We start from the raw sequence: 26,969 nt of genomic DNA, 5'->3' as shown, positions 1-26,969 counted from the left end.
TGCATGTACAGTGGCCTCTAAATCCTTTTTTTTTTTTTTTTTTTTTAGGACTTAGAACCATTTTAATGACCAGCACATTAGTGTTTCATATCTTTGTTATTCACTTAAAACACACTTTTCTACCACTGTGGATGTCTGATTTGGTTGTTCTGTTTTCAGAAAAATAAGTGGTGAATTTACTGTTGGTGTCACTTGTGTTTTGCCAGACAGCCTCGTACAGCTTTTTTTTTTTTTTTTTTTTTTTTTTTTTTTTTTTTTTTTTCTTCTTCTTCTTCTTCTTACCTTTTTCTTACCTTTTTCTCCTCCATTTTACCAGTAGTGGCTGTCTTAATCCAGATCAATAATGCTGGTAATAATCAGTCTGAATTGCATAAACTCATATTTCAGCAGTTTGACTTGGTTTTGTGTCACTTTCAGTTGCTACTCGGTCCCAGGCTCGGCAGACGTGTATGTTTCAGGCCCCAGGTTCTGTTCAAGGACCAGTCTCAGCTACAGAATCCTTTTCAGCTAACCCAGAAACCATACATCCCGAGCCCCCACCATCATCAGTCCTCAAAAACTCTGGTTGGTTGTGATTTACTTATTCATTTAAAACAGAAAACAAAAAGATTTTTTTTAAAATGCATAATGCATTTTAAAAAATCACAACAGTGCCACATCTGTTTCATTTAACAACATGTTGTTGGTGACCATGCCATATTCATTTGGTTATCTGCAGGGTACAAAGTCATATCATGTACCTGTTAAAATGTATTTGAATAAGTTTCTAAGTACTTTAAATGTATGAAGAAATATTTTGGTCTTTTTCTTCTGTTAAATCTGAATTATATTTGTTTTTTGTCATCTAGTAATTCCGAATCAGCAGCGTAAAAAGAATGATACACAACCAGCGACTTTGCAGCCTTTTGTTCCTGAGGCCATAAAGCAAAATGATGAACCTGAGAAAATGCCTCCTCCATCCACAGTTAGAGGTATGTAACCCATTTTATTGGTATTAGGTGTTAACATCTCATTTATGTGTGTGTGTGTGTGTATTACAGTTTTTACCGAATGCCTAAACACTAACTGTGATTCCTGTAGCACAATTTCTAAAACTAGTCAGACGTATAGCAAAACCACTCACTGAGTGTGCAAAACTAAAAGCACAAAAACTGCTTTGCACTCAGTTTGCAATTTTGTAACACACACTTTGCAAGACTGTAGGCACAATTCACTGCACAACACTCAATTTCCAAATTTCCAACACACTCCTAGCAAAAGTATACAAATGTATGGCTATCATTAACACTAATTTGCCAACTGTCTGGCACACTTTCACATGTGAAAACTTTCTTAGATAATTCGTTCACTTTGCAATCAGCCTAAGCACTATAATACAGGTAAGCTGTGTGTGCGGAGTACAATGGTGGGAGCAGAAAGAGTGAGAAGTAGAGGAGGCCGAGGAAGAGGACGTGGAGGTGAAGAAGTAGGATGAAGAGGACGACAAGGACAAGGAGGAGCAAGAGGAAGACGAGGAGGGGGCAGAGGAAGCATGTTCACTGCAGACCACGTAACCCATATAGTCATTATGGCGATTGCAAATAATCCTATACTTGGAAATAAACACTTGTTTGTTTTGATGTGTTTGACTAAACACCAGTACTTGAAGTTTGGATCCCTCCATGCTTATTGTTAAAGATATTTTATTATCAAAGTACTCAGATGCAATGAAATATCACTCAGACACTTAGAGCAGTTTTAAACGTGCACGGGTGAGAGACTCAGGGAGAGACTCACACACCTCCTTGGTGCAGTCTGGCTTTATTTATACACATCATGAAGCATACAAAAAAGGAAATATCATCCTTATCTTGTCAAGAAAACAGGTGTGGTTTATCAAAAAACTTCGTGTTCTCTACAAGGTTGTTTCTTACTCGTGGGTGGCGGTTTCCTGCTAGTGTGAAGGCAAACAGTGACAATGTGAAGACAAAGACTGATAATGTGAAGGCAAGCAGTTTCCGTTATAAAGTAGGGAGCCAGCAATTAAAATATGCAGCTGGTTGAGTACAGAACAGAAATATAAACACTCTTAGCTGATTATTATATGAATAATAAAACCTTTAAAAGCAAAAATACTCTGACATTCCCTCCTGTTGTTTAGATTTCTCACATGACAGTACTGTTATTTTTGTCAGTTCATAACCTCTTGTCTAAACATTTTCGGTTTGAACGTCATAAAACAGTCCTGTGTTCAATTAAACTAAACATTACTGTATGGATCATCTTTCAAAATTTCTTCCATTTGAGACATCATCACATAAGCATTGATAGAAGTTGTCACCATGTTTGATACCATTTTCTTCAGACAGGGTACTACACATGTTGTGAAAACACATAACAGTAAAAGCAAACATGCTATTCCAACAAGTCCTTTAATCAGAAGGGACTTCCATGAACCACCTAGTAACCATGTCAACCAATCATCAGTGCTTGTGACATAGTCTTGTTGTTCAGCATCTTCAATCTTTCTCAAGGTGTTCAAAGCGTCGGTCATGTTTTGTGAGTGTATGTTGTCTGGGATGTATGTACAACATGTAGTGTCAAACAATACACACAAACCTCCTTTTTCAGCTAGAATCATGTCTAGTGCGACTCTGTGTTGCATCACTACAATGCGTATTGCGTCGAGTTCTTCATTTTGCGCTTTGTTGATTTTCATTGAAGCATTTAGGAACAGTCCAAATCGATAGTCAAGTGTCTCGATCCTCAGCATGTTTTTCCCAACTCCTACCCAAGGGAACAAGGAGTGGAGGACTTTCTGACCATCAGTCCATAGTTTGAAGTTCTTGGGCACATCTGATCCATAGATTGAGTCATGTGGCATTACTTCAGTGACTTCAGCAACTTCACGTTTTGCTCTTGACGTGTGTGTCTCTGCTGTGATCTTGAAGGTGTGGTCTGAAATTAGTACTGGTGCACACAGACCGGTGGAGTTCGGTGGGAGCATGAAGTAGGTTTTAGGCCCGCAGGCCCAAGCGGCTCCCTGGACCCAGAAAGTTCAATTTTTGAAGGTGTGTATTCCTTTGGATTGGGTCAGGTCAAGTGTCTGTGTGCAGTTGCGGTTTCGTCCAAGTTTCCTGTTTCCATCGGAGAAGTTGAAACACATTGGGTGCTGTATGTCCGGCGGCAAAACTATGGCGAATGATTTGTTTTTTGTGTTGTTGGCTTTGACGTTTACCCAATGTTTTTCGTTGCAGGTGTAGTTCCAGTTCGTCAGATTGTAGGCACAAGGGGTTGTCTGTTCAATTAGGATACGTCGTTGTGAAAGTGGTTTCGTGACACGTTTGACGTCTGTGTCACTACACCATGGAATTAGGTCTTCTTTCTTTGTGCTTTGACCTTTTAGGGTCAGTCCTGTTGCCATCAAATCTCTGCGTGTGCAATTGCCAGTTGTTGCTTTGTTGAACACACACATCGCTTCGTCAAGTTCAGGTGCCTTTCCATATATTGTTGCGTGTACGGCTGTTGTTGGCATATGTGAACATACATAGCATTCCGTGCTGTTGTCGGTGCGTGTTCTATCATACACATATCTATACCACGCGTTGTTCATCCATGGGTGGTTATGGTCTTGGTTCAGGTCACGTAGATGCGAATTATCATGTGTCCATCTTTTTTGCAGGTGGTGTTGTTTATTTCCTCTCATCTGGGTGAGTGTTAGTAGGCTCACTAGGAGCGCAATGCTGGCCACTAGGAGGACAAGTGTCTTCATGATGACCAGGCACACCTAGACTTCTGGTGAGTAGACTATTGGCGAGAAGTAAAAAAGGGCGGGATATACCCAATCAGCCCTTCCCTTCACCAATAGATCACCTAGAAGCCAGGGGAGCCGGCGTCTAAGCGTCTGGATTGTCACTCACTTTTTTACAGTGGCTGTGGTGGATCCAAGATGGTCTTTCTGCTATTTTGCAGGCGGTGGGTGTGGTAAGTAGGACTTGGTATGGGCCCTCCCACCTTGGTGAACTCCAATTCTTTCTCTGGAGTACTTTGATCAGGATCCAATCACCTGGTTGTAACCTGCAAGACACTGGAGAGAAATCACTCGGCAGTTGGTTGTTTAACACAATCTCTTTATTTTCAAACAGTTTAGTCATCCATTCTGCTAGGGTAGTTTCCCTTATTGATTTATTAATAGGTTCACTGGTAATTGGCAATGGAAACGCTCTCCCGTGGATGATTTCAAAAGGTGTAAGTTTCTGAGAACCTTGTGTTATTCTCATCCACATCTTTACTAGGCCTAGACATTCAGGCCATGGTCTTCCTGTTTCTTCCATGCATTTTCTTAATCTCTGTTTTATTGTGCCGTTAGTTCTTTCCACTAATCCTGCGCTTTGTGGGTGATATGCACAGTGATGTTTGATGCTAAATCCTAGAGCTTCAGAGACTTTGCTGATGATGTCATTAACAAAATGTGTTCCATTGTCTGACCTTATCAGACTGGGAATGCCATATGTGGGGATGAAGTGATTGCATAAACACTTTGCCACTGATATTGCATCTGCTCTTTTGACTGGATAGATTTCTGGCCATTTTGAAAATACATCTATAATTACTAGAGCATATCTTGATGCTTGGCATTCGTTAAGTTCAATAAAATCCATGTGGATTGTATGGAAAGGGTGAGGTGGTGTGGGGAAATGACCTCTTTGTGGTCGGAGGTTCCCCTGTACATTATGTCTTTGGCAAATCATGCATGTTCTGATGAATTCCTTTGCTGAATTTTCAAAATTTTGAGTGTAGAAGTGTTTAGAGAGGACATTCATCATTCCACCCGTTGACAAATGCGTTAAGCCATGTGTCACTAATGCTGCTGTCTTGTGTAGAGATTTTGGCAGTATTGGTTTGCCATTACAGGTCATTAGGTCATTTTCTAGCTGTGCTCCACACCTTAACCATTTTTTCTGTTCTGTGATGGATGCAGCTTTCTGTTCATCTTTAAGTACATCAAGTGGTATTAACGTTGATGTTTCAGATATTAAAGTTTGTATATGTTGTTGTGCTGCCTTTTTTGCGGCTTGGTCTGCAAAGTTATTGCCTTTAGTAATTTCTGAGTTATCTTTTTGGTGTGCGGCACATTTGCACAATGCTAATTTTTTCGGCAGTGTTATCACTTCTAGCAGTTCTTTTAAAAGGTGTGCATGCTGTACTGGATTACCAGTAGAAGTGACCATGCCTCTGTTCTGCCAAATCTTTGCGAAATGATGTACTGCTGCAAAGACATACTGACTGTCTGTGTGTATGTTTATGCTTTTTCCTTCATTCAGCTTACATGCTCTCACAACAGCTGTAAGTTCTGCACTTTGTGCAGAGTTAGAGGAAGTCAAAGGTCTTGCTTCCAGAACTGTGTCTACTGTGGTTACTGCATAACCAACGCAGTTGCGGCCTAAGCTATTTTTAGAAGCTGATCCATCTACAAAAATGTCAGTGAAAGTTGACTGTGGTGTGCTATATATATCGGCTCGTGGTTTTGTTTCTTCATCTAGCTTTTCCATACAGCAGTGTTTTTCACCATCTTCTGATGTGGGGAGAAGTGTGCTGGGATTTAGCTGACCACACTTCTCGATTGTAATGTGTGACTGTGATAACAAGATGCCTACGTATGAGAGCTGTCTTGCATGTGTGAGATAAGACAAGTTCGCCTGCAGTAAGATGGAGGTTACAGCGTGGGGAACTTTGACGATCAATGTGTGTCCTAAGACGATGTCAGCGGATTTCTTAACTGCCTCTGCTGCAGCTGCGCATGCCTGCACGCACGAGGGCAGTCCTGAGGCCACTGAATCTAGCTTACACGAATAAAATGCAAGAGGGCGTTGCTTTTCCCCAAAGGCTTGTGTTAGAACGGCCTTCATGTAGCCTGCACCTCCGTCTACATGCAAGTAAAAAGGTTTTTCATAGTCTGGCAATGCCAAAACTGTGCGCGTCTGCAGTGCAAGTTTTAGATCATTAAATGCTTTTTCTGCTTCTGGTGTCCATTCTATTTTATCTTTCAGTGCTAGATTTTTTCCATAAATTAAGTTTTGCAAAGGTTGAGCTAGCAGAGCATATTCAGGTATCCAGCATCTGCAAAAATTGCAGAGACCTAAATAACTCATCATTTGTTGTTTTGTGAGAGGCTTTGGAGCATTCTGTACTGCTAGTTTTCTGCTGTCTAACAGTGTTCTTCCCTCTCCTGTGAGTTTGTGGCCAAGGTATGTGACCTCTTGGCTCCACAGCTGTAACTTGTGCTGTGATACTTTATGGCCCTGCTGTGCTAAATGTTTCAACACAGTCATGGTGTTTTTTCTGCAGTTGTCTCGTGTATCTCCCGTGACGAGAATGTCATCAACGTACAGAAGAAATTGCCCTGTGGCAGGGAGTGTGCATAGTGACATAGATTTCTTTAATGCCTCTGCATACAGGGTGGGACTGTTCTGAAAACCCTGTGGCAGTCTTGTATAGGTATACTTTTCGTTATCAAAGGTGAAGCCAAACAGATTTTGTGAATCTGGGTGTAATGGCACCGAGAAGAACGCGTTTGACAGATCTATGACTGAGAACCATTGTTCTTTTTGCGTCACTTGATTTAAGATTGTGTGTGGATTTGCTACCACAGGTGGGATTTGTTCTGTTACTTCGTTTATTGCTCTGAGGTCATGCACTAGGCGATATTTTCCTGTGTTTGCTTTTTTCACTGGGAAGATTGGAGTGTTACAGGTTGCTTTAGTTGTTTTCACTAAAATGCCTGCTTTTTCCATATCTGCAATTACTGGCCTGATCCCTGCTTTTGCTTCTGCCGTCAAGGGATATTGTGGTTTAACTGGCCTGTAGGTTGTAGTAGTTTTTACTACAACAGGATCTGCTCCTTTAATTAATCCTACATCTGTCGATCCTGTGGACCATAGTGTTGTGGGCAATTCTTGTAGTTCTGGGTGTAATTCTAATGAGAGTACATGTCAGTTTTCACTATCTTCCTGCACATGCAAATCAGTGCTGTCAGTCATGTATGTGGCTGGGTGGGTAGTGATCACCCACCCTAATGTGTATCTCATGCATCCCGTTCTGCAACCTTGTAGCCATCCTTCATGCGTGTCCTCAGTTTTTTCATATCTGTCTCTTTCAACTTGGGTGAGAATGCGGCCTAAATCTTTCCACTCAGTACTGTCATTGTGTGCTACTGACACATGTGGATTTGGCATCCTATTTACTCGTTGTACTGCCTCAGGCTGCAGCACAGAGCACACTGCATTACCACTTTGGGTGACATATAGGTACTGTAATGTCAGCATTTGTGGTCCTAGCTTGTGTACTTCTTGGTCATACACAGGATTAGGACCTGGACTCTGTTTGAACCTCAATGTGTTGTGATACTGAGTGTAGTCCTGTCGTGTTGAATGAGTTGGCAGATATCGATTTGCTATGTGTTGTAAAGGCTCTAGTGAGGGCAGGTCTAATGTCCAGTAGTAGTGAGGCTGTCCGAGTCCTTGACACACATTAATCTGATAATCTGCTGGACTTTGTTTCTCGTTTAACATTAGCTTTGCATACATGCCCTCTGGTCCTGGCAATACTCCTATTTCCAGTTTCTCTAGCGCATCTCTCCCTAGAAGATTAACTGGGCAAGATGGGTCATATATGCACTGGTTTTTACAGCTGCGGCCGCTGTCTTCATGAGATAAGAGTAGAGGCTCAGTCAGTGATTTAGTACTGACATGTCCTGATGCTGACTTAACTATCAGAGTATCATTAGAGAATTTCACTTTTGGTGGTTTTTTAATCAGTACAGTTTTACATGCTCCAGTGTCGCAGAGCATCGTCATTGGCTGCCCATTTACGTATATAATTACAGTTGGTTTATGTTCAGAGCCCAAAAGCAATTGTTCTATGTTATACACGTCCGTGTTTTCATTGCTCTCTGCTTCTGTGCTTTTTCCTAGTCATTTGTTATTTCTTTCATCCTCTTCCTCAGTGTCATCCTTTTTTCTATGTCTACACTCGCGAGCAAAATGCCCCTCCTTTCCGCAATTGTAGCAGCTTGTGTCTTTCAGTCTTCTCTCTCCTTTTCGCCCTCCTCCTGCCTTTCCTTTTCCTTTGTAGGGGCCTGGTTTATGTCTTCTGTATTCTCCAGAGAATGCCACCAATCCTGTTGCTGGATCTACAGTAAAGACGCCTCCTTTTTCTTTTTGCTTCTGTATTTTAACTGCGTGTTCAGCATATTGCAGTGCATCTGACAGACTTCCTGTATTTTGTGTGACCCAGTGTTTTTCTACGTGGGCCCTCACTTTTGGGAGGAGGCCGTTCAGAAATGCATTTTTTAGCTGTTGCTGAAATGGTGTTTGTGGCTCCTCCTGGTAATTTAAACCTGAATGTTGTCTGAAAACTGGGCGTAGGCGATCGAGGAAGTCAGAGGCAGTCTCAGCTTCCTTCTGCTTTATCTCGCCTATTTTGCCGTAATCTGCTCTTGGGGCTAGACGGACTCTAATCCTTTCATATAATCCTGCCAACTGAGCCCTTAGAGGCTCAGAGGTGGGGAGCAGGGCTATACCCTGGTCATCTGACCCCGTGAAGTCTCCCTTTACTGTTCCCATTTTTAGACCTAATAAGTCCTGAATTACCTGGAGCATTTCATGGCCATTCAAGTGCCAGTGTGTTCTAATTAACTCAACTGCCTCCCTCCATGGCTCAAAACCTTCATTTAACAGTGGAACGTCCTTTAAAACATTAAATCTGTCAGTTTGGGACCATGCTCTGAAAACATATAGGAAAGGGTTGTTGTCTCTTTCATTATTATCGCCACCCGTTAGTTGGCCATATCTTGGGTTGGGCGTGGCTATCATTGGAAACAGACCTGACGGTCCTGGGGGGTCAATCTGTCCTCCCATATCCCTACCTGACGGGTCTTTCCCTATGTCTTCCTTATGGTGATTTGTTGTCATTAAATTTAATGCCTGTCTTGCTGAATCATATGGGCCTGGCGCGTCAGTGAAGGGGTTTTTTGATACTGGCTGATTAGACGGGCCGGGGGCAGGCACATATGGAGGAGGTGGTTTTGGGTGTTGTGGATCTTTTAGTTCACTACTTTGTTCATTTTTCTTTTTCTTTTTCTCTTCTCGCACCTTTGTGCGTTTATCATTTTCTGCCATCCAGGCTTTAAAATGTTGCCACTCTGTGAGACGTTTGGCTTTCTTTTTAAAGCTTTTTTCATTGTTTAGTTCCGCTTGGAGGGTCTCTTTTAAAGCAGTCACTGCAAAGGGAGTACATTGTCCCTCCCACGCAGGGCAGTTTAGTTTCTTTGGATTTCTCCATCTATTTGCGCTAATTAGTCCGGCGCCTGGACATTTTTTCTCTAGCCACTGCTCGTCAGCAGTGAGTTTTGTTGATTTATTACCCATTATTATTTTTTCCTCTTGTTATTATTATTTATTTATTTATAAATATATTTGCGTTTACACACACACATACACACCCGTGGTGCTTTCTCTGGCACGAGGAATGGGAGAGGCTATTGACACGGCCTTCTACTTTCAAGCTAGCCTTGAAAGCGGTGTCAATTTTATGTGATGAAACACAACCTTTTCCCGTTCCACCAGAACTCGAGCAACCAACGGTAAACAATTCGGTGGAGTAGTTCAGCCTCCTTAATGTGCTGTAAAATCAACTTACTCCACCAACAAAACAGTAAAACAACAGATTATACGCGTAATGAGTTTTTTATTCTGGGCAACACTGTGTCTTTCTACATTGCTCCAAGCCCTCTTTCAGGCGAGCTGCTTCGTAACCTCTACGAGTCCTTTTTCAGACGAGAATGTTACTATCCTGTCGTATTTTGACATTAAACTTGCTCCGAGCCCTCTTTCAGGCGAGCTGTAACCTCTACCAGTCCTTTTTCAGACGAGAATGTTACTTAATTAATCTGTCATACATTGACGGGAAACTATTTAATGTACAGACCACAGGTTGCCTCAGTCGTTTTGCGCAAGATGTGAGTGAGTGCTAAATATTCACCTGAGTTATTGTGTGGTTGCTTTGGTTTCCTTCATCAACCCCTGAAGTCGTGGACCTCTTATAAGAACGCTGGCCAGAACCCGAACGTCACGTCTCTGGACTTTATCCTCTGCCTGGAGAGGAGTCGACAGCGTGGGCTTCTCACGACGTCAGGACTTGACGAAGGTCTCCTATTGGAGCATTGAAAAAATATCAATGTCCACTCCGGCTCGAAGGACCAATTAAATGTTAAAGATATTTTATTATCAAAGTACTCAGATGCAATGAAATATCACTCAGACACTTAGAGCAGTTTTAAACGTGCACGGGTGAGAGACTCAGGGAGAGACTCACACACCTCCTTGGTGCAGTCTGGCTTTATTTATACACATCATGAAGCATACAAAAAAGGAAATATCATCCTTATCTTGTCAAGAAAACAGGTGTGGTTTATCAAAAAACTTCGTGTTCTCTACAAGGTTGTTTCTTACTCGTGGGTGGCGGTTTCCTGCTAGTGTGAAGGCAAACAGTGACAATGTGAAGACAAAGACTGATAATGTGAAGGCAAGCAGTTTCCGTTATAAAGTAGGGAGCCAGCAATTAAAATATGCAGCTGGTTGAGTACAGAACAGAAATATAAACACTCTTAGCTGATTATTATATGAATAATAAAACCTTTAAAAGCAAAAATACTCTGACACTTATGGATCTATGACAGAAGTATGAGCTCAAACTGACATAGCCTGCCTTGTGCACAGGGAAGGCAAACGCCAGATGTGTTTTGTATTCATACCATCGGTGTGCAGTTGGCGCATTGTGTGCTTAGTAGATGATGGCTTGTGTGCACTGTTTGATACGGAAACACCATTTTTACAAAGGTGTGAAGAGTTAATCTAGCTGTGTTTGCTTTTGCAAGAGAACTAAAATGTTTGGATAATTGGGTGACAGGTTGTTTTATTTGTGTGTAGAGTTTTGCTAAATTAGCCAATAGTTACATAACATGTGCTTAAGCAATCAGAAAAAACTGTAAGTGTGTATATTGTTTGTTTGTTTTTTTCACATTTCAGGCAGGAGGAAACCTGTGGCTCCCGTGGAGTTGAACAAAGGCAATAAAAGGCTCTCTTGTGTTATAAAGCCCCCAGATATGCAAACCAAGAGGGGAAAGGTGAAAGATTTCTTCAACCATTATTTATTTATTTTTTTTATTTTATAATGTAAATTGTTTTAAACATGAGCAAAACTACTCCTCATTTTGTTACAGTACCTTTTGTTTGCTTGTCTTTATAGTTTCTGGAAGGTTCCCGGCCCAACCAGAAGTTCTTTGAGATGATTCAGGATTTCAGAGCGACTTTGGAAATCACACCCTTATCAACTACTGAAACGGTAGGTTTGAACATGGACTTAAAATGTTCCATCCAGAAAGTTTTATTGTAGCTTTGCAAACTGTAGCACAGTCATTTCTCTGCACATCTCTTGCCTTTTTTAAGATTGAGCCCCAAAGGATTTGTGTGTGCGTTCGCAAGCGGCCCTTTAACAAGCAGGGTAGGTCAGGAATAATTTGTAGATTCTCTATTCTATCATCTGAATATAAAGGAGTAATTAAGGGAGAGAAAACAGTTGCCATGTTTATACACTAACTCCGATACTCTTGTGTATTGTAGAGATTAATAAAAAGGAGATTGATGTGGTGTCTGTACCTGGGAAAGGTGCGTTACTGGTCCATGAGCCAAAACACAAGGTGGACCTCACCAAGTACTTGGACAATCAAGTCTTCCACTTTGACTACTCCTTTGATGACACCGCCACCAATGAACTTGTTTACAAGTAACTACCTAATTTTTCCTTTAAGCCAACAGTGGCTCTGATTGTACATTTTCTAACTTACAACTGGGACATTAACCAGTACAATGGAGACTCGATGTATACTTTTATACATGCTGTAATTTTCCTGTTAATGTTATGATGACTAAAATTCTGATTTTCCTTTTAGGTTCACAGCTAAACCTTTAGTCCAGTCCATTTTTGAAGGTGGTATGGCAACATGTTTTGCCTATGGCCAGACAGGAAGTGGTAAGACTCATGTAAGTCTCCCCTTGATCTAAGACTTTGAATAAATTCCACATTTGCAAAATTGTGCTTCAACCCCCCCCCCCCCCCCCCCCCCCCCAAAACAAAACCAAACAACAACAACAACAAAAAACCCTCAAAGTCTTTATTTGTTTTTAAGACAATGGGAGGTGATTTCACAGGGAAACAGCAGAACAGTGCTAAAGGCATCTACGCATTAGCAGGTAGGACCTTAAATGAAACAACTGGATTTTTTACAAAAAACAGACTTTGTCATAATTTGAGTCTATTCACTTCTAGCCCAGGATGTTTTTGCCTACCTCCACCACAGGAGGTATGCTAATTTGGATCTCTCTGCCTACGTCAGCTTCTTTGAGATTTACAACGGCAAGGTAGGAAGACGTGAAGGGAACACCCTTCACTGAGAAGATATCTATTGAATCCACGTGTTCAATTAATCCATATAGCAAACTAGACATTTATTTTTATTTAGGTGTATGACCTGCTGCATAAGAAGGCCAAGCTGCGTGTTTTGGAAGATGAACGACAACAGGTTCAGGTGGTCGGCCTCGAAGAGGTCTATGTGACCTCAGCAGAGGAGGTCATCAAGATGATACAGATTGGCAGTTCATGCAGGTAGTTTAGTATCAAGAATGTGTTTGATGTTTCCTTGTTCATTTTTCTTTGTGCCTGAAAGAGCACAAAAACATATTAATTGCCCATTAGTGTAGGTAGGCAAACTCCAAGTTAGAATCTCACTGTCTTTTCCAGAACGTCGGGCCAAACCTCAGCCAATGCCAACTCATCCCGCTCTCATGCAATCCTTCAAATTGTTCTTCGGCGCAATGACCGTGCTACCACGCTGCACGGCAAGTTTTCACTGGTCGATTTGGCTGGCAATGAGCATGGTACAGATGCCAGCAGCAATGACCGGAGTACTTTAGTTGAAACTGCCAAGATCAACCGCAGCCTTCTGGCTCTCAAGGTAATCGATGGCTGATTAAAAGGCAGAAGTACTCTGTTTTCTCTCCATTAAATATGTCTGCACAGCAACTCAAAACACTGGTGTTTCCTCTCTTGTATCCTGTAGGAGTGTATCCGTTCACTGGGAAAGAACAGTGATCACATTCCTTTCCGAATGAGCACTTTGACCAAAGTCCTCAGGGATTCTTTCATTGGAGAGAAGTCCAGGACCTGCATGGTATGTTACCACACCAAATTTGACTTCCTCTCAGCATTGGATATTTTGAAATCCACATCAAATAAATTTTTTTCTTTGTTTCACAGATTGCTATGGTGTCTCCAGGTATGACCTCATGTAAATATACAATGAACACATTGCGCTATGCTGACAGGTATGTATTTAGCATATGAAGCTCTGAATCTGTGGGCTTTTTGTTTTTTTTCTAATGGGAATTCTCAGTTGCCTTATTGTATGATGAAGCTTGAAACATTTTCTGCAGAGTGAAGGAACTTAATGGCAATTCCAAAGCCAGTGAAGCACCTAAGACACAGGAGCCAATGAATAGCTCCTCAGAAGAGGTAAGCTTGCACAGCATGAATCCAGTTATAACCTGTGTGGAAGTTTCTCAGATTTAACTTGTCACTCTTTTTGTGATGTAGGAATCAGTTTTGGATACCGGTGTGTGTGATGCCATATCTCAGGTGGCTGAGCTGGAGGAGAAAGTTTATTCAGAGCTCAAGGTAGAGTTTTCCTAACTTTGTATGTTTTTTGTTTTTTTTCGTTTTTTTTTTTTCTTTTTCCAAGATTTAAGTTACAATGTCATTTTATTTTTTTAAATTGGTAATTTCGCCTATTTTTTTTTTTTTACTCAGAGGGCAGGTGACCTCGTACAAGAAATGGGCCAAATCTCATACAACATCGAGGAAGGACTCCCCAATCTGGTTGATCATTCCAAAAGGTTATTGGGTGTGTACCAACCAAAATATTGCTCGATTTGTTTTGTTAATGTAATGTACTAAATCTGCTTGCTCATTACACAAAACTTTACCCCTTCTAACACAGCTCCAGCCTTTTTTCTTTTATTTGTTTTTTGTTTTAAATAAAGGTGTAGACTCTGTCTTAAATTTCTATTCTTTTTAATGGCCACCAGGGGGCAATACCTAGGGCTTGTAAAAAGAGTTTTGTTACTATAGAAAGAAAAACAGTTTCCAAATGTGACCTCTCTAAACACTTTCCTGCTGTATTTAATCATTTTTCTCCCAATCTCACCCTGAAAATAATGACTAAGTAATGGTCAGAAATGGAGAATTGTTTCAAGTAGTTTGCCAATGAGCATGCAGTTTGACGGTCCAATCTGCCCTTTTCATGATATCTGATTTTTAAAAGACCAAGATGGTGATGGAGAAAATGGCTTGTATTGAGGATTTAAAAACGAGACAGTGGGTTACATCGGCCAAGTTCATGTTTTGTTTTCTTTCATTTTTTTAAGTGCATTTAAAAAAACAAAACAAAACAAAAAACAAAACAAATGCATAGCTGCCAAACAGTCATCTTGTTTTGTCAAAATGAAATGTATAGCCTGACAAAGGATTAAGAAAGGATTTACATTCATCTGTTTCATCCACAGAGACAGTGATGGCTTTGCAGTCTGCTGTGGATCAGGAGCAATCAGCGAGGCTGAATCACTAAATCAAGTAGAAAACCTTCTCTTCTGAATAACGAGCTGTTTTATTAGAAACTTGTTTGTTCTTACTATATTTGTTTCATTGTAGTAACTTCTGTGTATTCAATAAAATGTTTTTGAACACTATTCATTAAATATGTGATTTTATATATTTTAGGCAGACAGCTCATTTCTAGTGCAGAATTGGATACATGTACATTAAAAAACGAGACAAGTTTTGGAGGGCTCATTCTTGATGGAATTGGTCATTGAAGTTGTCTATGCACCTCATTAAATAAATTATACCACCACTAAGAATGCAGTAACCAGTTGCATAATGAAAACCTATACTTTGTTTCAGGCGAGTTTCCCGATCAAATGCATGTAACAGTGAGAAACGCACTGTCTTGGCGAAATAAAGCGTTTTTGAACAACTTCATATAAATCGCTGTAACTTTTGATAGAAGACTCAGACAAACATGTTTATGGCTTTATCTTATAGAACTCAATATCCCCGTGCTGGGCAAACAGGTTTTGCAGCTGTTTGAGCTAAGATTTTAAAATTATTCACATAATGAAAACCTATACTTTGTTTCAGGCGAGTTTCCCATTCAAATGCATGTAACAGTGAGAAATGCACTGTCTTGGCGAAAGAAAGCGTTTTTGTACAACTTCATATAAATCGCTGTAACTTTTGATAGAAGACTCAGACAAACATGTTTATGGCTTTATCTTATAGAACTCAATATCCCCGTGCTGGGCAAACAGGTTTTGCAACCGTTTGAGCTAAGATTTTAAAATTATTCACATAATGAAAACCTATACTTTGTTTCAGGCGAGTTTCCCATTCAAATGCATGTAACAGTGAGAAACGCACTGTCTTGGCGAAATAAAGCGTTTTTCAACAACTTCATATAAATCGCTGTAACTTTTGATAGAAGACTCAGACAAACATGTTTATGGCTTTATCTTATAGAACTCAATATCCCCGTGCTGGGCAAACAGGTTTTGCAGCTGTTTGAGCTAAGATTTTAAAATTATTCACATAATGAAAACCTATACTTTGTTTCAGGCGAGTTTCCCATTCAAATGCATGTAACAGTGAGAAACGCACTGTCTTGGCGAAATAAAGCGTTTTTGAACAACTTCATATAAATCGCTGTAACTTTTGATAGAAGACTCAGACAAACATGTTCATGGCTTTATCTTATAGAACTCAATATCTCCGTGCTGGGCAAACAGGTTTTGCAGCCGTTTGAGCTAAGATTTTAAAATTATTCACATAATGAAAACCTATACTTTGTTTCAGGCGAGTTTCCCATTCAAATGCATGTAACAGTGAGAAATGCACTGTCTTGGCGAAATAAAGCGTTTTTGAACAACTTCATATAAATCGCTGTAACTTTTGATAGAAGACTCAGACAAACATGTTTATGGCTTTATCTTATAGAACTCAATATCCCCGTGCTGGGCAAACAGGTTTTGCAGCTGTTTGAGCTAAGATTTTAAAATTATTCACATAATGAAAACCTATACTTTGTTTCAGGCGAGTTTCCCATTCAAATGCATGTAACAGTGAGAAATGCACTGTCTTGGCGAAATAAAGCGTTTTTGAACAACTTCATATAAATCGCTGTAACTTTTGATAGAAGACTCAGACAAACATGTTTATGGCTTTATCTTACAGAACTCAATATCCCCGTGCTGGGCAAACAGGTTTTGCAGCCGTTTGAGCTAAGATTTTAAAATTATTCACATAATGAAAACCTATACTTTGTTTCAGGCGAGTTTCCCATTCAAATGCATGTAACAGTGAGAAATGCACTGTCTTGGCGAAATAAAGCGTTTTTGAACAACTTCATATAAATCGCTGTAACTTTTGATAGAAGACTCAGACAAACATGTTTATGGCTTTATCTTACAGAACTCAATATCCCCGTGCTGGGCAAACAGGTTTTGCAGCTGTTTGAGCTAAGATTTTAAAATTATTCACATAATGAAAACCTATACTTTGTTTCAGGCGAGTTTCCCATTCAAATGCATGTAACAGTGAGAAATGCACTGTCTTGGCGAAAGAAAGCGTTTTTGAACAACTTCATATAAATCGCTGCAACTTTTGATAGAAGACTCAGACAAACATGTTTATGGCTTTATCTTATAGAACTCAATATCCCCGTGCTGGGCAAACAGGTTTTGCAGCCGTTTGAGCTAAGATTTTAAAATTATTCACATAATGAAAACCTATACTTTGTTTCAGGCGAGTTTCCCATTCAAATGCATGTAACAGTGAGAAACACACTGTCTTGGCGAAAGAAAGCATTTTCGTACAACTTCATATAAATCGCTGTAACTTTTGATAGAAGACTCAGACAAACATGTTTATGGCTTTATCTTATGCCATTAATTAATTCTTCAATCTTAAATATGATCAACCTATCTCTAATAATCGGCTATGTACCACAGGCCTTCAAGCTGGCTGTAGTTAAACCTTTACTCAAAAAGCATCTCTAGACCCAGCAGTCTTAGCTAATTATAGGCCAATCTCCAACCTTCCTTTCATATCAAACATCCTTGAAAGAGTAGCTGTCAAACAGCTAACAGATCATCTGCAGAGGAATGGCTTATTTGAAGAGTTTCAGTCAGGTTTCAGAGCTCATCACAGCACAGAAACAGCTTTAGTGAAGGTTACAAATGATCTTCTTATGGCCTCTGACAGTGGACTCATCTCTGTGCTTGTCCTGCTAGACCTCAGTGCAGCATTCGATACTGTCGACCATAATATCCTATTAGAGCGATTAGAACATGCTGTAGGTATTACAGGTACTGCACTGCAGTGGTTTGTATCACATCTATCTAATAGACTCCAATTTGTACATGTAAATGGAGAGTCCTCTTCACGCACTGAGGTTAATTATGGAGTTCCACAGGTTCAGTGCTAGGACCAATTCTGTTTACACTATACATGCACCCCCTAGGCAGCATCATTAAAAGATATAGCATACAATTTCACTGCCATGCAGATGACACCCAGCTCTATCTGTCCATGAAGCCAGATAACACACACCAATTAGTTAAACTGCAGGAATGTCTTAAAGACATAAAGACCTGGATGGCCGCTAACTTTCTGCTTCTTAATTCAGATAAAACTGAGGTTATTGTACTCGGCCCTGAAAAGCCTAGAAATATGGTATCTAACCAGATTCTTACTCTGGATGGCATTACCTTGGCCTCCAGTAACGCTGTGAGGAACCTTGGAGTAATTTTTGACCAGGATATGTCCTTCAACGCACGTATTAAACAAATATGTAAGACTGCGTTCTTCCATTTGCGCAACATCTCTAAAGTTAGAAATATCCTGTCTCAGAGTGACGCTGAAAAACTAGTTCATGCTTTTATTACTTCCAGGCTGGACTACTGTAATTCATTATTATCAGGATGTCCAAAAAACTCGCTGAAAAGCCTTCAGCTAATCCAAAATGCTGCAGCAAGAGTCCTGACAGGGACTAGAAAGAGAGAGCATATTTCTCCTGTTTTGACTTCCCTTCAAACCCAGAATTGAATTCAAAATCCTGCTCCTCACATACAAGGTCTTGAATAATCAGGCCCCATCTTATCTTAATGACCTTGTAGTACCATATCACCCCATTAGAGCACTTAGAGCACTGATCCTGAATCCTCCCGTAGTTATGCTGCGATAGACGTAGGCTGCCGGGGATTCCCACGATGCATTGAGTTTTTCCTTTCCAGTCACCTTTCTCACTCACTATGTATTAATACAGCGGTCCCCAACCCCCGGGCCTCGGTACCGGTCCATGAGTCGTTTGGTACCGGGCCACGAGAGTTGAGAGTTGAGGCTCAGGTGTGAAATGTATGGTTTTCAGGATTTTTATAGTTTTTTTAGCGTTATTTTGTTATCGTTTTTATCGTTAACTCGGTTTTCCTGGGTCTTTTCACGTGTGTTATGAATAAATCTTCTTTTTTACGGTACCGGTACTAGGCCAGTCCGTAAAAATATTGTCGGGCATGAACCGGTCCGTGGCGCTTAGGGACCGCTGTGTTAATAGACCTCTCTGCATTGAATCATATCTGTTATTAACCTCTGGCTCTCTTCCACAGCATGTCTTTTATCCTGTCTTCCTTCTCTCACCCCAACCGGTCGCAGCAGATGGCCCCGCCCCTCCCTGAGCCTGATTCTGCTGGAGGTTTCTTCCTGTTAAAAGGGAGTTTTTCCTTCCCACTGTCACCAAAGTGCTTGCTCATAGGGGGTCATATGATTGTTGGGTTTTTCTCTGTATCTATGAAGCCCCTTGAGGCGACTTTTGTTGTGATTTGGCGCTATATAAATAAAATTGAATTGAATTGAATTACGGACTAAACCTGGGACATTTGTGGCCCCAGTGCATGTGCCCTATCTGCCTTGTTGGTGTCCTTGATTTTTAAAAGTAAAATGTCTTATTATGCTATAAATAAAGCCAGAGAGTGAAATCTGTGCTACACACAGTGGGACACTGCCATAGACTGGTGACCTGTACAGGGTGTACCTTGCTCAGTCTGTGACAGCTGCTCCAGCCCTTCATGACCCTGAATCAGATACACCATTAAAAAGGGGGTGGATGGATTGACAGGGGATCAGAGGTATGGTGGACTGTAAATAAATAATTAAATAGAAAAAAATTAACTGTAAAAATAAATCTGTTAGGGTGCCTGGGTTCGTTGACCCAAAATTTTGAGTTTTACATTATTATTGAACTTTGATTTTGCCATTATTTATCATTTCTAGTCTTTTGGTTTCTTAGAGTTCTGTCTTCTGGTTTCTGTCTCTGTGTTACATAGTTGTTCTGTCTCCCCCTGTCTGCTGTATCCCCTCGTCAAGTCCGCGTTGTCTGTGTTATGTTTCCTGTTTTACTTTGAAAGTCCATGTCTCATGTTAATGTATCTGGATTTGCTTCCCTTGTCTCGCTACCCTTATTTGTCCCAGCTGTGTTTCTCTGTTGTCTCCCATTCCCTGATGGCTCTCTCTGGTTATGTAAGCCCTGAGTTTTCTTTGGTCTTTGTCGCGATCTCCCTCATCCTATGCTGTGTGTTCTGTTTGGCTGCCTGTGTAAGTTTCTTTTGGTATTCTTGCTTTTGTTATATTTGTGTTTAGCGTTAAAGCTGTTTTAAGTTCACACTTTTACCTCCAAGTGTCTGCACATTGGGTCCACAGTTCCTGCCTGCACACAGCACATGACAAAATCATTGTGTAAAAACAAAACAAAATGCTGTCTTCTTTATTGACCATTTACCGTCAAACACATTTCAACTATAAGCTTTCATCAGTGCAAACCAAAGCCACATCCCCAGATATAGAACCATGGGAGGTTTAAACACTAATTAGTGTGAATGCTTGAAAAGTTAAATCAGAAGAGCAGGCTGTCTTTACACTGTCACCACGTCCATATAATAAACTCCACAGGCATGAAAAATGAGAATTCAGTAGACATGACATATGTGAGTGAAGTTGCCCCCCCACCTTCTTCAAATCCAACAAAAGTGGTATCAAACGTTTGTGCTGGTTTGTGCTGCAAAAATTTACATTTGTGCTGCTATCATTTTAAAGAAATCCATACAAATTTCTGGAGGTCATCAGAGGTCAACCAGCCCCCCCACATTAATGGAATCAAACAAAACTGGTGTCAATCAACTGTGCTACGTTTGTGCTGGTTTGTGCTGCCTCTGTTTTAAAGATATTAATGAAAATGTAAAGGTCAAAAGGTCAACCAGCCCCCCCCACACACATTAATGGGATCGAACAAAATTGATGTCAAACGTTTGTGCTGGTTGGTGCTGCTAAAATTGTTGTTTGTGCCGCTATCATTTTAAAGATATTCAAGAAAATTTGTAGAGGTCATCAGAGGTCAACCAGCCCCCCCACATTAATGGAATCAAACAAAACTGGTGTCAATCAACTGTGCTACGTTTGTGCTGGTTTGTGCTGCCTCTGTTTTAAAGATATTAATGAAAATGTAAAGGTCAAAAGGTCAACCAGCCCCCCCACATTAATGGAATCAAACAAAACTGGTGTCAATCAACTGTGCTACGTTTGTGCTGGTTTGTGCTGCCTCTGTTTTAAAGATATTAATGAAAATGTAAAGGTCAAAAGGTCAACCAGCCCCCCCCCCACATTAATGGGATCGAACAAAATTGATGTCAAACGTTTGTGCTGGTTTGTGCTGCTAAAATTGTTGTTTGTGCCGCTATCATTTTAAAGATATTCAAGAAAATTTGTAGAGGTCATCAGAGGTCAACCAGCCCCCCCACATTAATGGAATCAAACAAAACTGGTGTCAATCAACTGTGCTACGTTTGTGCTGGTTTGTGCTGCCTCTGTTTTAAAGATATTAATGAAAATGTAAAGGTCAAAAGGTCAACCAGCCCCCCCACATTAATGGAATCAAACAAAACTGGTGTCAATCAACTGTGCTACGTTTGTGCTGGTTTGTGCTGCCTCTGTTTTAAAGATATTAATGAAAATGTAAAGGTCAAAAGGTCAACCAGCCCCCCCCCCACATTAATGGGATCGAACAAAATTGATGTCAAACGTTTGTGCTGGTTTGTGCTGCTAAAATTGTTGTTTGTGCCGCTATCATTTTAAAGATATTCAAGAAAATTTGTAGAGGTCATCAGAGGTCAACCAGCCCCCCCACATTAATGGAATCAAACAAAACTGGTGTCAATCAACTGTGCTACGTTTGTGCTGGTTTGTGCTGCCTCTGTTTTAAAGATATTAATGAAAATGTAAAGGTCAAAAGGTCAACCAGCCCCCCCACATTAATGGAATCAAACAAAACTGGTGTCAATCAACTGTGCTACGTTTGTGCTGGTTTGTGCTGCCTCTGTTTTAAAGATATTAATGAAAATGTAAAGGTCAAAAGGTCAACCAGCCCCCCCCACATTAATGGGATCGAACAAAATTGATGTCAAACGTTTGTGCTGGTTTGTGCTGCTAAAATTGTTGTTTGTGCTGCCTCTGTTTTAAAGATATTAATGAAAATGTAAAGGTCAAAATGTCAACCAGCCCCCCCACATTAATGGGATCGAACAAAATTGATGTCAAACGTTTGTGCTGGTTTGTGCTGCTAAAATTGTTGTTTGTGCTGCTATCATTTTAAAGATATTCAAGAAAATTTGTAGAGGTCATCAGAGGTCAACCAGCCCCCCCACATTAATGGAATCAAACAAAACTGGTGTCAATCAACTGTGCTACGTTTGTGCTGGTTTGTGCTGCAAAAATTTACGTTTGTGCTGCTATCATTTTAAAGAAATCCATACAAATTTCTGGAGGTCATCAGAGGTCAACCAGCCCCCCCACATTAATGGAATCAAACAAAACTGGTGTCAATCAACTGTGCTACGTTTGTGCTGGTTTGTGCTGCCTCTGTTTTAAAGATATTAATGAAAATGTAAAGGTCAACCAGCCCCCCCACATTAATGGAATCAAACAAAACTGGTGTCAATCAACTGTGTTACGTTTGTGCTGGTTTGTGCTGCCTCTGTTTTAAAGATATTAATGAAAATGTAAAGGTCAAAAGGTCAACCAGCCCCCCCACAGTAATGGAATCGAATAAAAGCCTTCAGTTTTCAGGCCCCTCTTCTGTGGAACCAGCTTCCAGTTTGGATTCAGGAGACGGACACTATCTCTACTTTCAAGATTAGGCTTCAAACTTTCCTTTTTGCTAAAGCATATAGTTAGGGCTGGACCAGGTGACCCTGAATCCTCTCTTCGTTATGCTTCAATAGATGTAGGCTGCCGGGGGATTCCCATGATGCATTGAGTTTTTCCTTTCCAGTCACCTTTCTCACTCACTATGTGTTAACAGACCTCTCTGCATTGAATTATATCTGTTATTAACCTCTGGCTCTCTTCCACAGCATGTCTTTTATCCTGTCTTCCTTCTCTCACCCCAACCGGTCGCAGCAGATGGCCGCCCCTCCCTGAGCCTGGTTCTGCTGGAGGTTTCTTCCTGTTAAAAGGGAGTTTTTCCTTCCCACTGTCGCCAAAGTGCTTGCTCATAGGGGGTCATATGATTGTTGGGTTTTTCTCTGTATCTATGAAGCGCCTTGAGGCGACTTATGTTGTGATTCGGCGCTATATAAATAAAATTGAATTGAATTGAATGTTTCATTAGAGTGGATGTGGCACACTTAATCAAAATGATTTGCCAGTGGGACTGTTTGAGGAAAAAAGCCTCATCGGGTGAGGGATTTCTACGTGCGATCAATGGCACAACTTGTCAAGTCCCAATCCTTGGAAGAAGCAGAGGTCCTAATACGCAGCATTGCTATTGTGGCATTAAGTGAGACAGAAGGCTGTGACAGTTTTGGAAACCTCATTATGTCAGAAGTGTCCAAATCAAATCTGAAAAGAAAAATTTCAGATGAGACTATGTCTGTTTCTGATGACAAGGAAGAAGAAGACATTAGATTGGATCCATGCACAGAAATAAACACCGACTTAAGGCAGTGGGTGGCAGATATTTGTGAGGGGAGCAGGTGCCATGCTGAAGATCATGGTGATCGAGACAATATGCACTATCTACCTGAGCTCGTCCCACACCTAATTAGATTGGGAGGATACCTACCACTCTGAACTGGAGAAATGGTTCCCCTATTTCAGAGCAAAAAACTCACTGCAACTTTAGCTAATGTTGAAGCAGAGTTCAAGAACATTAAACATGGTCTGTTCAAGCATGAAAATCTCCCTATAAGGATAGATAAATTCATTGCACGTCATCTTGGTTTTATTGAAGGGAACATGCGGATCTCTTCTGCAAAACAAATACGAAAAGAAGCAGAGGTTGCCAGACAGGATGGTACAGTGAAGCGTCAGTATCCACACAAAGCCTTTGTGGAGCAGGAAGTGGATGATAACCCCTCTCAGGAGCCCAAAATTGACACAGACATAGACATACAGGAAGGGCACGAAGTACTGCAGTGCGTTTCACGTTGATATCAGGCGCCTCCTAAAAAGGGAAAAGAAAAGTTCATTTAAGGCAAAGTTTTCAGGTGTCATTCTTTGGGGAGAATACATGTTTATGAAACTGCATGACATCAGACTCTACCAAATTTTGGAGACTTTTCTTTTAAGATACAACCTTTCTGTCTCTTGTGACAGAGAGTCTGTTTCTTAATCATTTGACAAAAACCCTACACAGTATTTTAAAATAGTGTTCTCCAGATCAGAGCTGTAATCTATATAGAACATGGGGTTCAAAGCAAGGAAAAATTATGTGTTTATCAGTGAAACCTTTAATTTGTGTTAATTATAAAATTAAAAATTAATTATTTCATATATTGATAATGATAACATTATCAACATTATCAATATATGAAATCTTCACCTTAAGGGACTTAATGAATGGTTTCTTCTAAAAATTAGAAATGATTGAGTCATTTCACATCATATGAAAATATTAATTTTTAATACAAATTTGGCCCTACAAAAATGGAAACTCAGTAACAAAGATAATGGAGATTCTTTAAACACGAGCAAATATCACAGTAAAGTTGTTGATTGTGATTTACACATTGGATGTATCCTCAGTGATTTGGTACAATTATACAACATTTTATAAGAACTGAACAACTGATGAAACTAATTATAGGCCAATCTCCAACCTTCCTTTCATATCAAAAATCCTTGAAAGAGGATTTTTGTTAGCTGTTTGATCTGTTTGATCTGTTAGTCAAACAGCTAACAGATCATCTGCAGAGGAATGGTTTATTTGAAGAGTTTCAGTCAGGTTTCAGAGCTCATCATGGCACAGAAACAGCTTTAGTGAAAGTTACAAATGATCTTCTTATGGCCTCTGACAGTGGACTCATCTCTGTGCTTGTCCTGCTAGACCTCAGTGCAGCATTCGATACTGTCGACCATAATATCCTATTAGAGCGATTAGAACATGCTGTAGGTATTACAGGTACTGCACTGCAGTGGTTTGTATCATATCTATCTAATAGACTCCAGTTTGTTCATGTAAATGGAGAGTCCTCTTCACACACTGAGGTTAATTATGGAGTTCCACAGGGTTCAGTGCTAGGACCAATTCTGTTTACATTATACATGCTTCCCTTAGGCAGCATCATTAGAAGACATAGCATACATTTTCACTGCTATGCAGATGACACCCAGCTCTATCTGTCCATGAAGCCAGATAACACACACCAATTAGTTAAACTGCAGGAATGTCTTAAAGACATAAAGACCTGGATGGCCGCTAACTTTCTGCTTCTTAATTCAGATAAAACTGGCCTTCAGTAACGCGGTGAGGAACCTTGGAGTCATTTTTGACCAGGACATGTCCTTCAACGCACGTATTAAACAAATATGTAAGACTGCGTTCTTCCATTTGCGCAATATCTCTAAAATTAGAAATATCCTGTCTCAGAGTGACGCTGAAAAACTAGTTCACGCATTTATTACTTCCAGGCTGGACTACTGTAATTCATTATTATCAGGATGTCCAAAAAACTCCCTGAAAAGCCTTCAGCTAATCCAAAATGCTGCAGCAAGAGTACTGACAGGGACTAGAAAGAGAGAGCATATTTCTCCTGTTTTGGCTTCCCTTCATTGGCTTCCTGTTAAATCCAGAATTGAATTCAAAATCCTGCTCCTCACATACAAGGTCTTAAATAATCAGGCCCCATCTTATCTTAATGACTTTGTAGTACCATATCACCCCATTAGAGCACTTCGCTCTCGCTCTGCAGGCCTACTTGTTGTTCCTAGAGTATTTAAAAGTAGAATGGGAGGGAGAGCCTTCAGTTTTCAGGCCCCTCTTCTGTGGAACCAGCTTCCAGTTTGGATTCAGGAGACGGACACTATCTCTACTTTCAAGATTAGGCTTCAAACTTTCCTTTTTGCTAAAGCATATTGTTAGGGCTGGACCAGGTGACCCTGAATCCTCCCTTAGTTATGCTGCAATAGACATAGGCTGCCGGGGGATTCCCATGATGCATTGAGTTTTTGCTTTCCAGTCACCTTTCTCGCTCACTATGTATTAACAGACCTCTCTGCATTGAATTATATCTGTTATTAACCTCTGTCTCTCTTCCACAGCATGTCTTTTATCCTGTCTTCCTTCTCTCACCCCAACCGGTCGCAGCAGATGGCCCCGCCACTCCCTGAGCCTGGTTCTGCCGGAGGTTTCTTCCTGTTAAAAGGGAGTTTTTCCTTCCCACTGTCGCCAAAATGCTTGCTCATAGGGGGTCATATGATTGTTGGGTTTTTCTCTGTATCTATGAAGCGCCTTGAGGCGACTTATGTTGTGATTTGGCGCTATATAAATAAAATTGAATTGAATTGGGTCCAACTCCTGCCTGCCGCACAGCGATTCATGACACGGGTCTTTTAACCTAAAAATGTTTTAATGGCCATGAAGAAAGGACTCTTCAATAGATTTTTCAACTCACCTGTGTTTACTGTCTCCACCTGAAATTAATTGCAGTCTGAATTTTTTTTTTCTTCTGTCCTTTTGTCTTCGGTCTTCAGCCTTGGAAGGAAAAAATAAAAATATTGAAAACCTTATTAGCACACTAAATATACAAAACCTTGCTATATTTCAATTGTTTTAGATTGAAGTTGCCACTGCTAGCTAAGTCAGTTTTGAATCATGCTAATGAGAAGAAGAAAAAAAAACCTGCCGAACAATTAGGCTGCTGTTGTAAAAACGCCAACTTTCTTGTGTTGGCAAGTGGTCGTTAAAATGTCATTAAGACCCTTTCTTTTTATGTAATTCTTAGTAAAACTGTTTTAATCGGTTAAAACTGACGACATAATCTATGTTTGAAAAACAGCGCGAACAACAGCGAACCACTATTCACCACCTGGGTCTGTGCTTTTTAACACAACAGCGCATTCGAAATCGAAGTTCTTGCCTGCAACATATTAATATACTTGCTTTTTTACGGAAAAAATAAACATAACGAAGGTTCCGTTTTACTTACAAGTTTCTCCAAATGTGCTCTCCAGTCGCTCGAGAAGGGCAGCCATATTGAACAGAATTTTTTGTCAACGTCGTTCAGGTTAGAGAGAAAACGTCATGACGTAGTTGACATACACATGCGGAGCTCGGAAAAAAAACATTTACTCAAAAATCATAATTAAGAAAGCAGTATTTACTCTTAACTTCTAAGCCATGTACAATTATAACTGTTTGAATCGTTAACAGAACAAAAGTTTTAAGTTCTTTCAACTTTGAGGAATTTCAATTGTTATATCCACAAACTTTATAAGTC

At 40.3% G+C, this 26,969-nt stretch overlaps 1 protein-coding gene and 3 long non-coding RNA genes across 6 annotated transcripts in view; 2 read left to right on the top strand and 2 right to left on the bottom strand.

Moving 5' to 3' along the window:
- Positions 1 to 14,840, top strand: part of LOC143416571 (kinesin-like protein KIF2C) — a 29,699-nt gene extending 14,859 nt beyond the window's left edge. For all 3 annotated transcript variants that reach the window (XM_076881977.1, XM_076881976.1, XM_076881978.1), the window contains 17 exons: positions 418 to 564; positions 849 to 971; positions 11,067 to 11,164; positions 11,287 to 11,382; positions 11,487 to 11,541; positions 11,661 to 11,823; positions 11,990 to 12,080; positions 12,227 to 12,290; positions 12,367 to 12,458; positions 12,560 to 12,702; positions 12,838 to 13,051; positions 13,157 to 13,267; positions 13,354 to 13,421; positions 13,530 to 13,608; positions 13,690 to 13,770; positions 13,903 to 13,996; positions 14,658 to 14,840. In XM_076881977.1, coding sequence (XP_076738092.1) covers positions 418 to 564; positions 849 to 971; positions 11,067 to 11,164; positions 11,287 to 11,382; positions 11,487 to 11,541; positions 11,661 to 11,823; positions 11,990 to 12,080; positions 12,227 to 12,290; positions 12,367 to 12,458; positions 12,560 to 12,702; positions 12,838 to 13,051; positions 13,157 to 13,267; positions 13,354 to 13,421; positions 13,530 to 13,608; positions 13,690 to 13,770; positions 13,903 to 13,996; positions 14,658 to 14,719 — 1,781 coding nt within the window. In that variant the 3' untranslated portion in view covers positions 14,720 to 14,840. The remainder of the gene's footprint in view (positions 1 to 417; positions 565 to 848; positions 972 to 11,066; positions 11,165 to 11,286; positions 11,383 to 11,486; positions 11,542 to 11,660; positions 11,824 to 11,989; positions 12,081 to 12,226; positions 12,291 to 12,366; positions 12,459 to 12,559; positions 12,703 to 12,837; positions 13,052 to 13,156; positions 13,268 to 13,353; positions 13,422 to 13,529; positions 13,609 to 13,689; positions 13,771 to 13,902; positions 13,997 to 14,657) is intronic.
- On the bottom strand, positions 1,732 to 10,693 carry LOC143416573 (uncharacterized). The gene is made up of 2 exons (XR_013096966.1): positions 10,021 to 10,693; positions 1,732 to 4,066 (listed from the first exon to the last, which is right to left on the bottom strand). It is a non-coding gene; the product is annotated as an uncharacterized LOC143416573 (long non-coding RNA).
- Positions 14,841 to 17,867: 3,027 nt separating the features above from the next.
- On the top strand, positions 17,868 to 21,566 carry LOC143416569 (uncharacterized). Its single transcript, XR_013096964.1, has 2 exons — positions 17,868 to 20,439; positions 20,590 to 21,566. It is a non-coding gene; the product is annotated as an uncharacterized LOC143416569 (long non-coding RNA).
- A 1,140-nt stretch (positions 21,567 to 22,706) lies between these two features.
- LOC143416570 (uncharacterized) lies at positions 22,707 to 26,720 on the bottom strand. The gene is made up of 3 exons (XR_013096965.1): positions 26,679 to 26,720; positions 26,145 to 26,224; positions 22,707 to 23,695 (listed from the first exon to the last, which is right to left on the bottom strand). It is a non-coding gene; the product is annotated as an uncharacterized LOC143416570 (long non-coding RNA).
- Between the last annotated feature and the right edge of the window lie 249 nt (positions 26,721 to 26,969).

Source organism: Maylandia zebra, linkage group LG3, assembly GCF_041146795.1.
Source record: "Maylandia zebra isolate NMK-2024a linkage group LG3, Mzebra_GT3a, whole genome shotgun sequence".
NCBI classification, from domain to species: Eukaryota; Metazoa; Chordata; class Actinopteri; order Cichliformes; family Cichlidae; genus Maylandia; species Maylandia zebra.
Note: the sequence above shows the minus strand (reverse complement) of the source record. Positions and strands in the feature narration are given on the sequence as shown.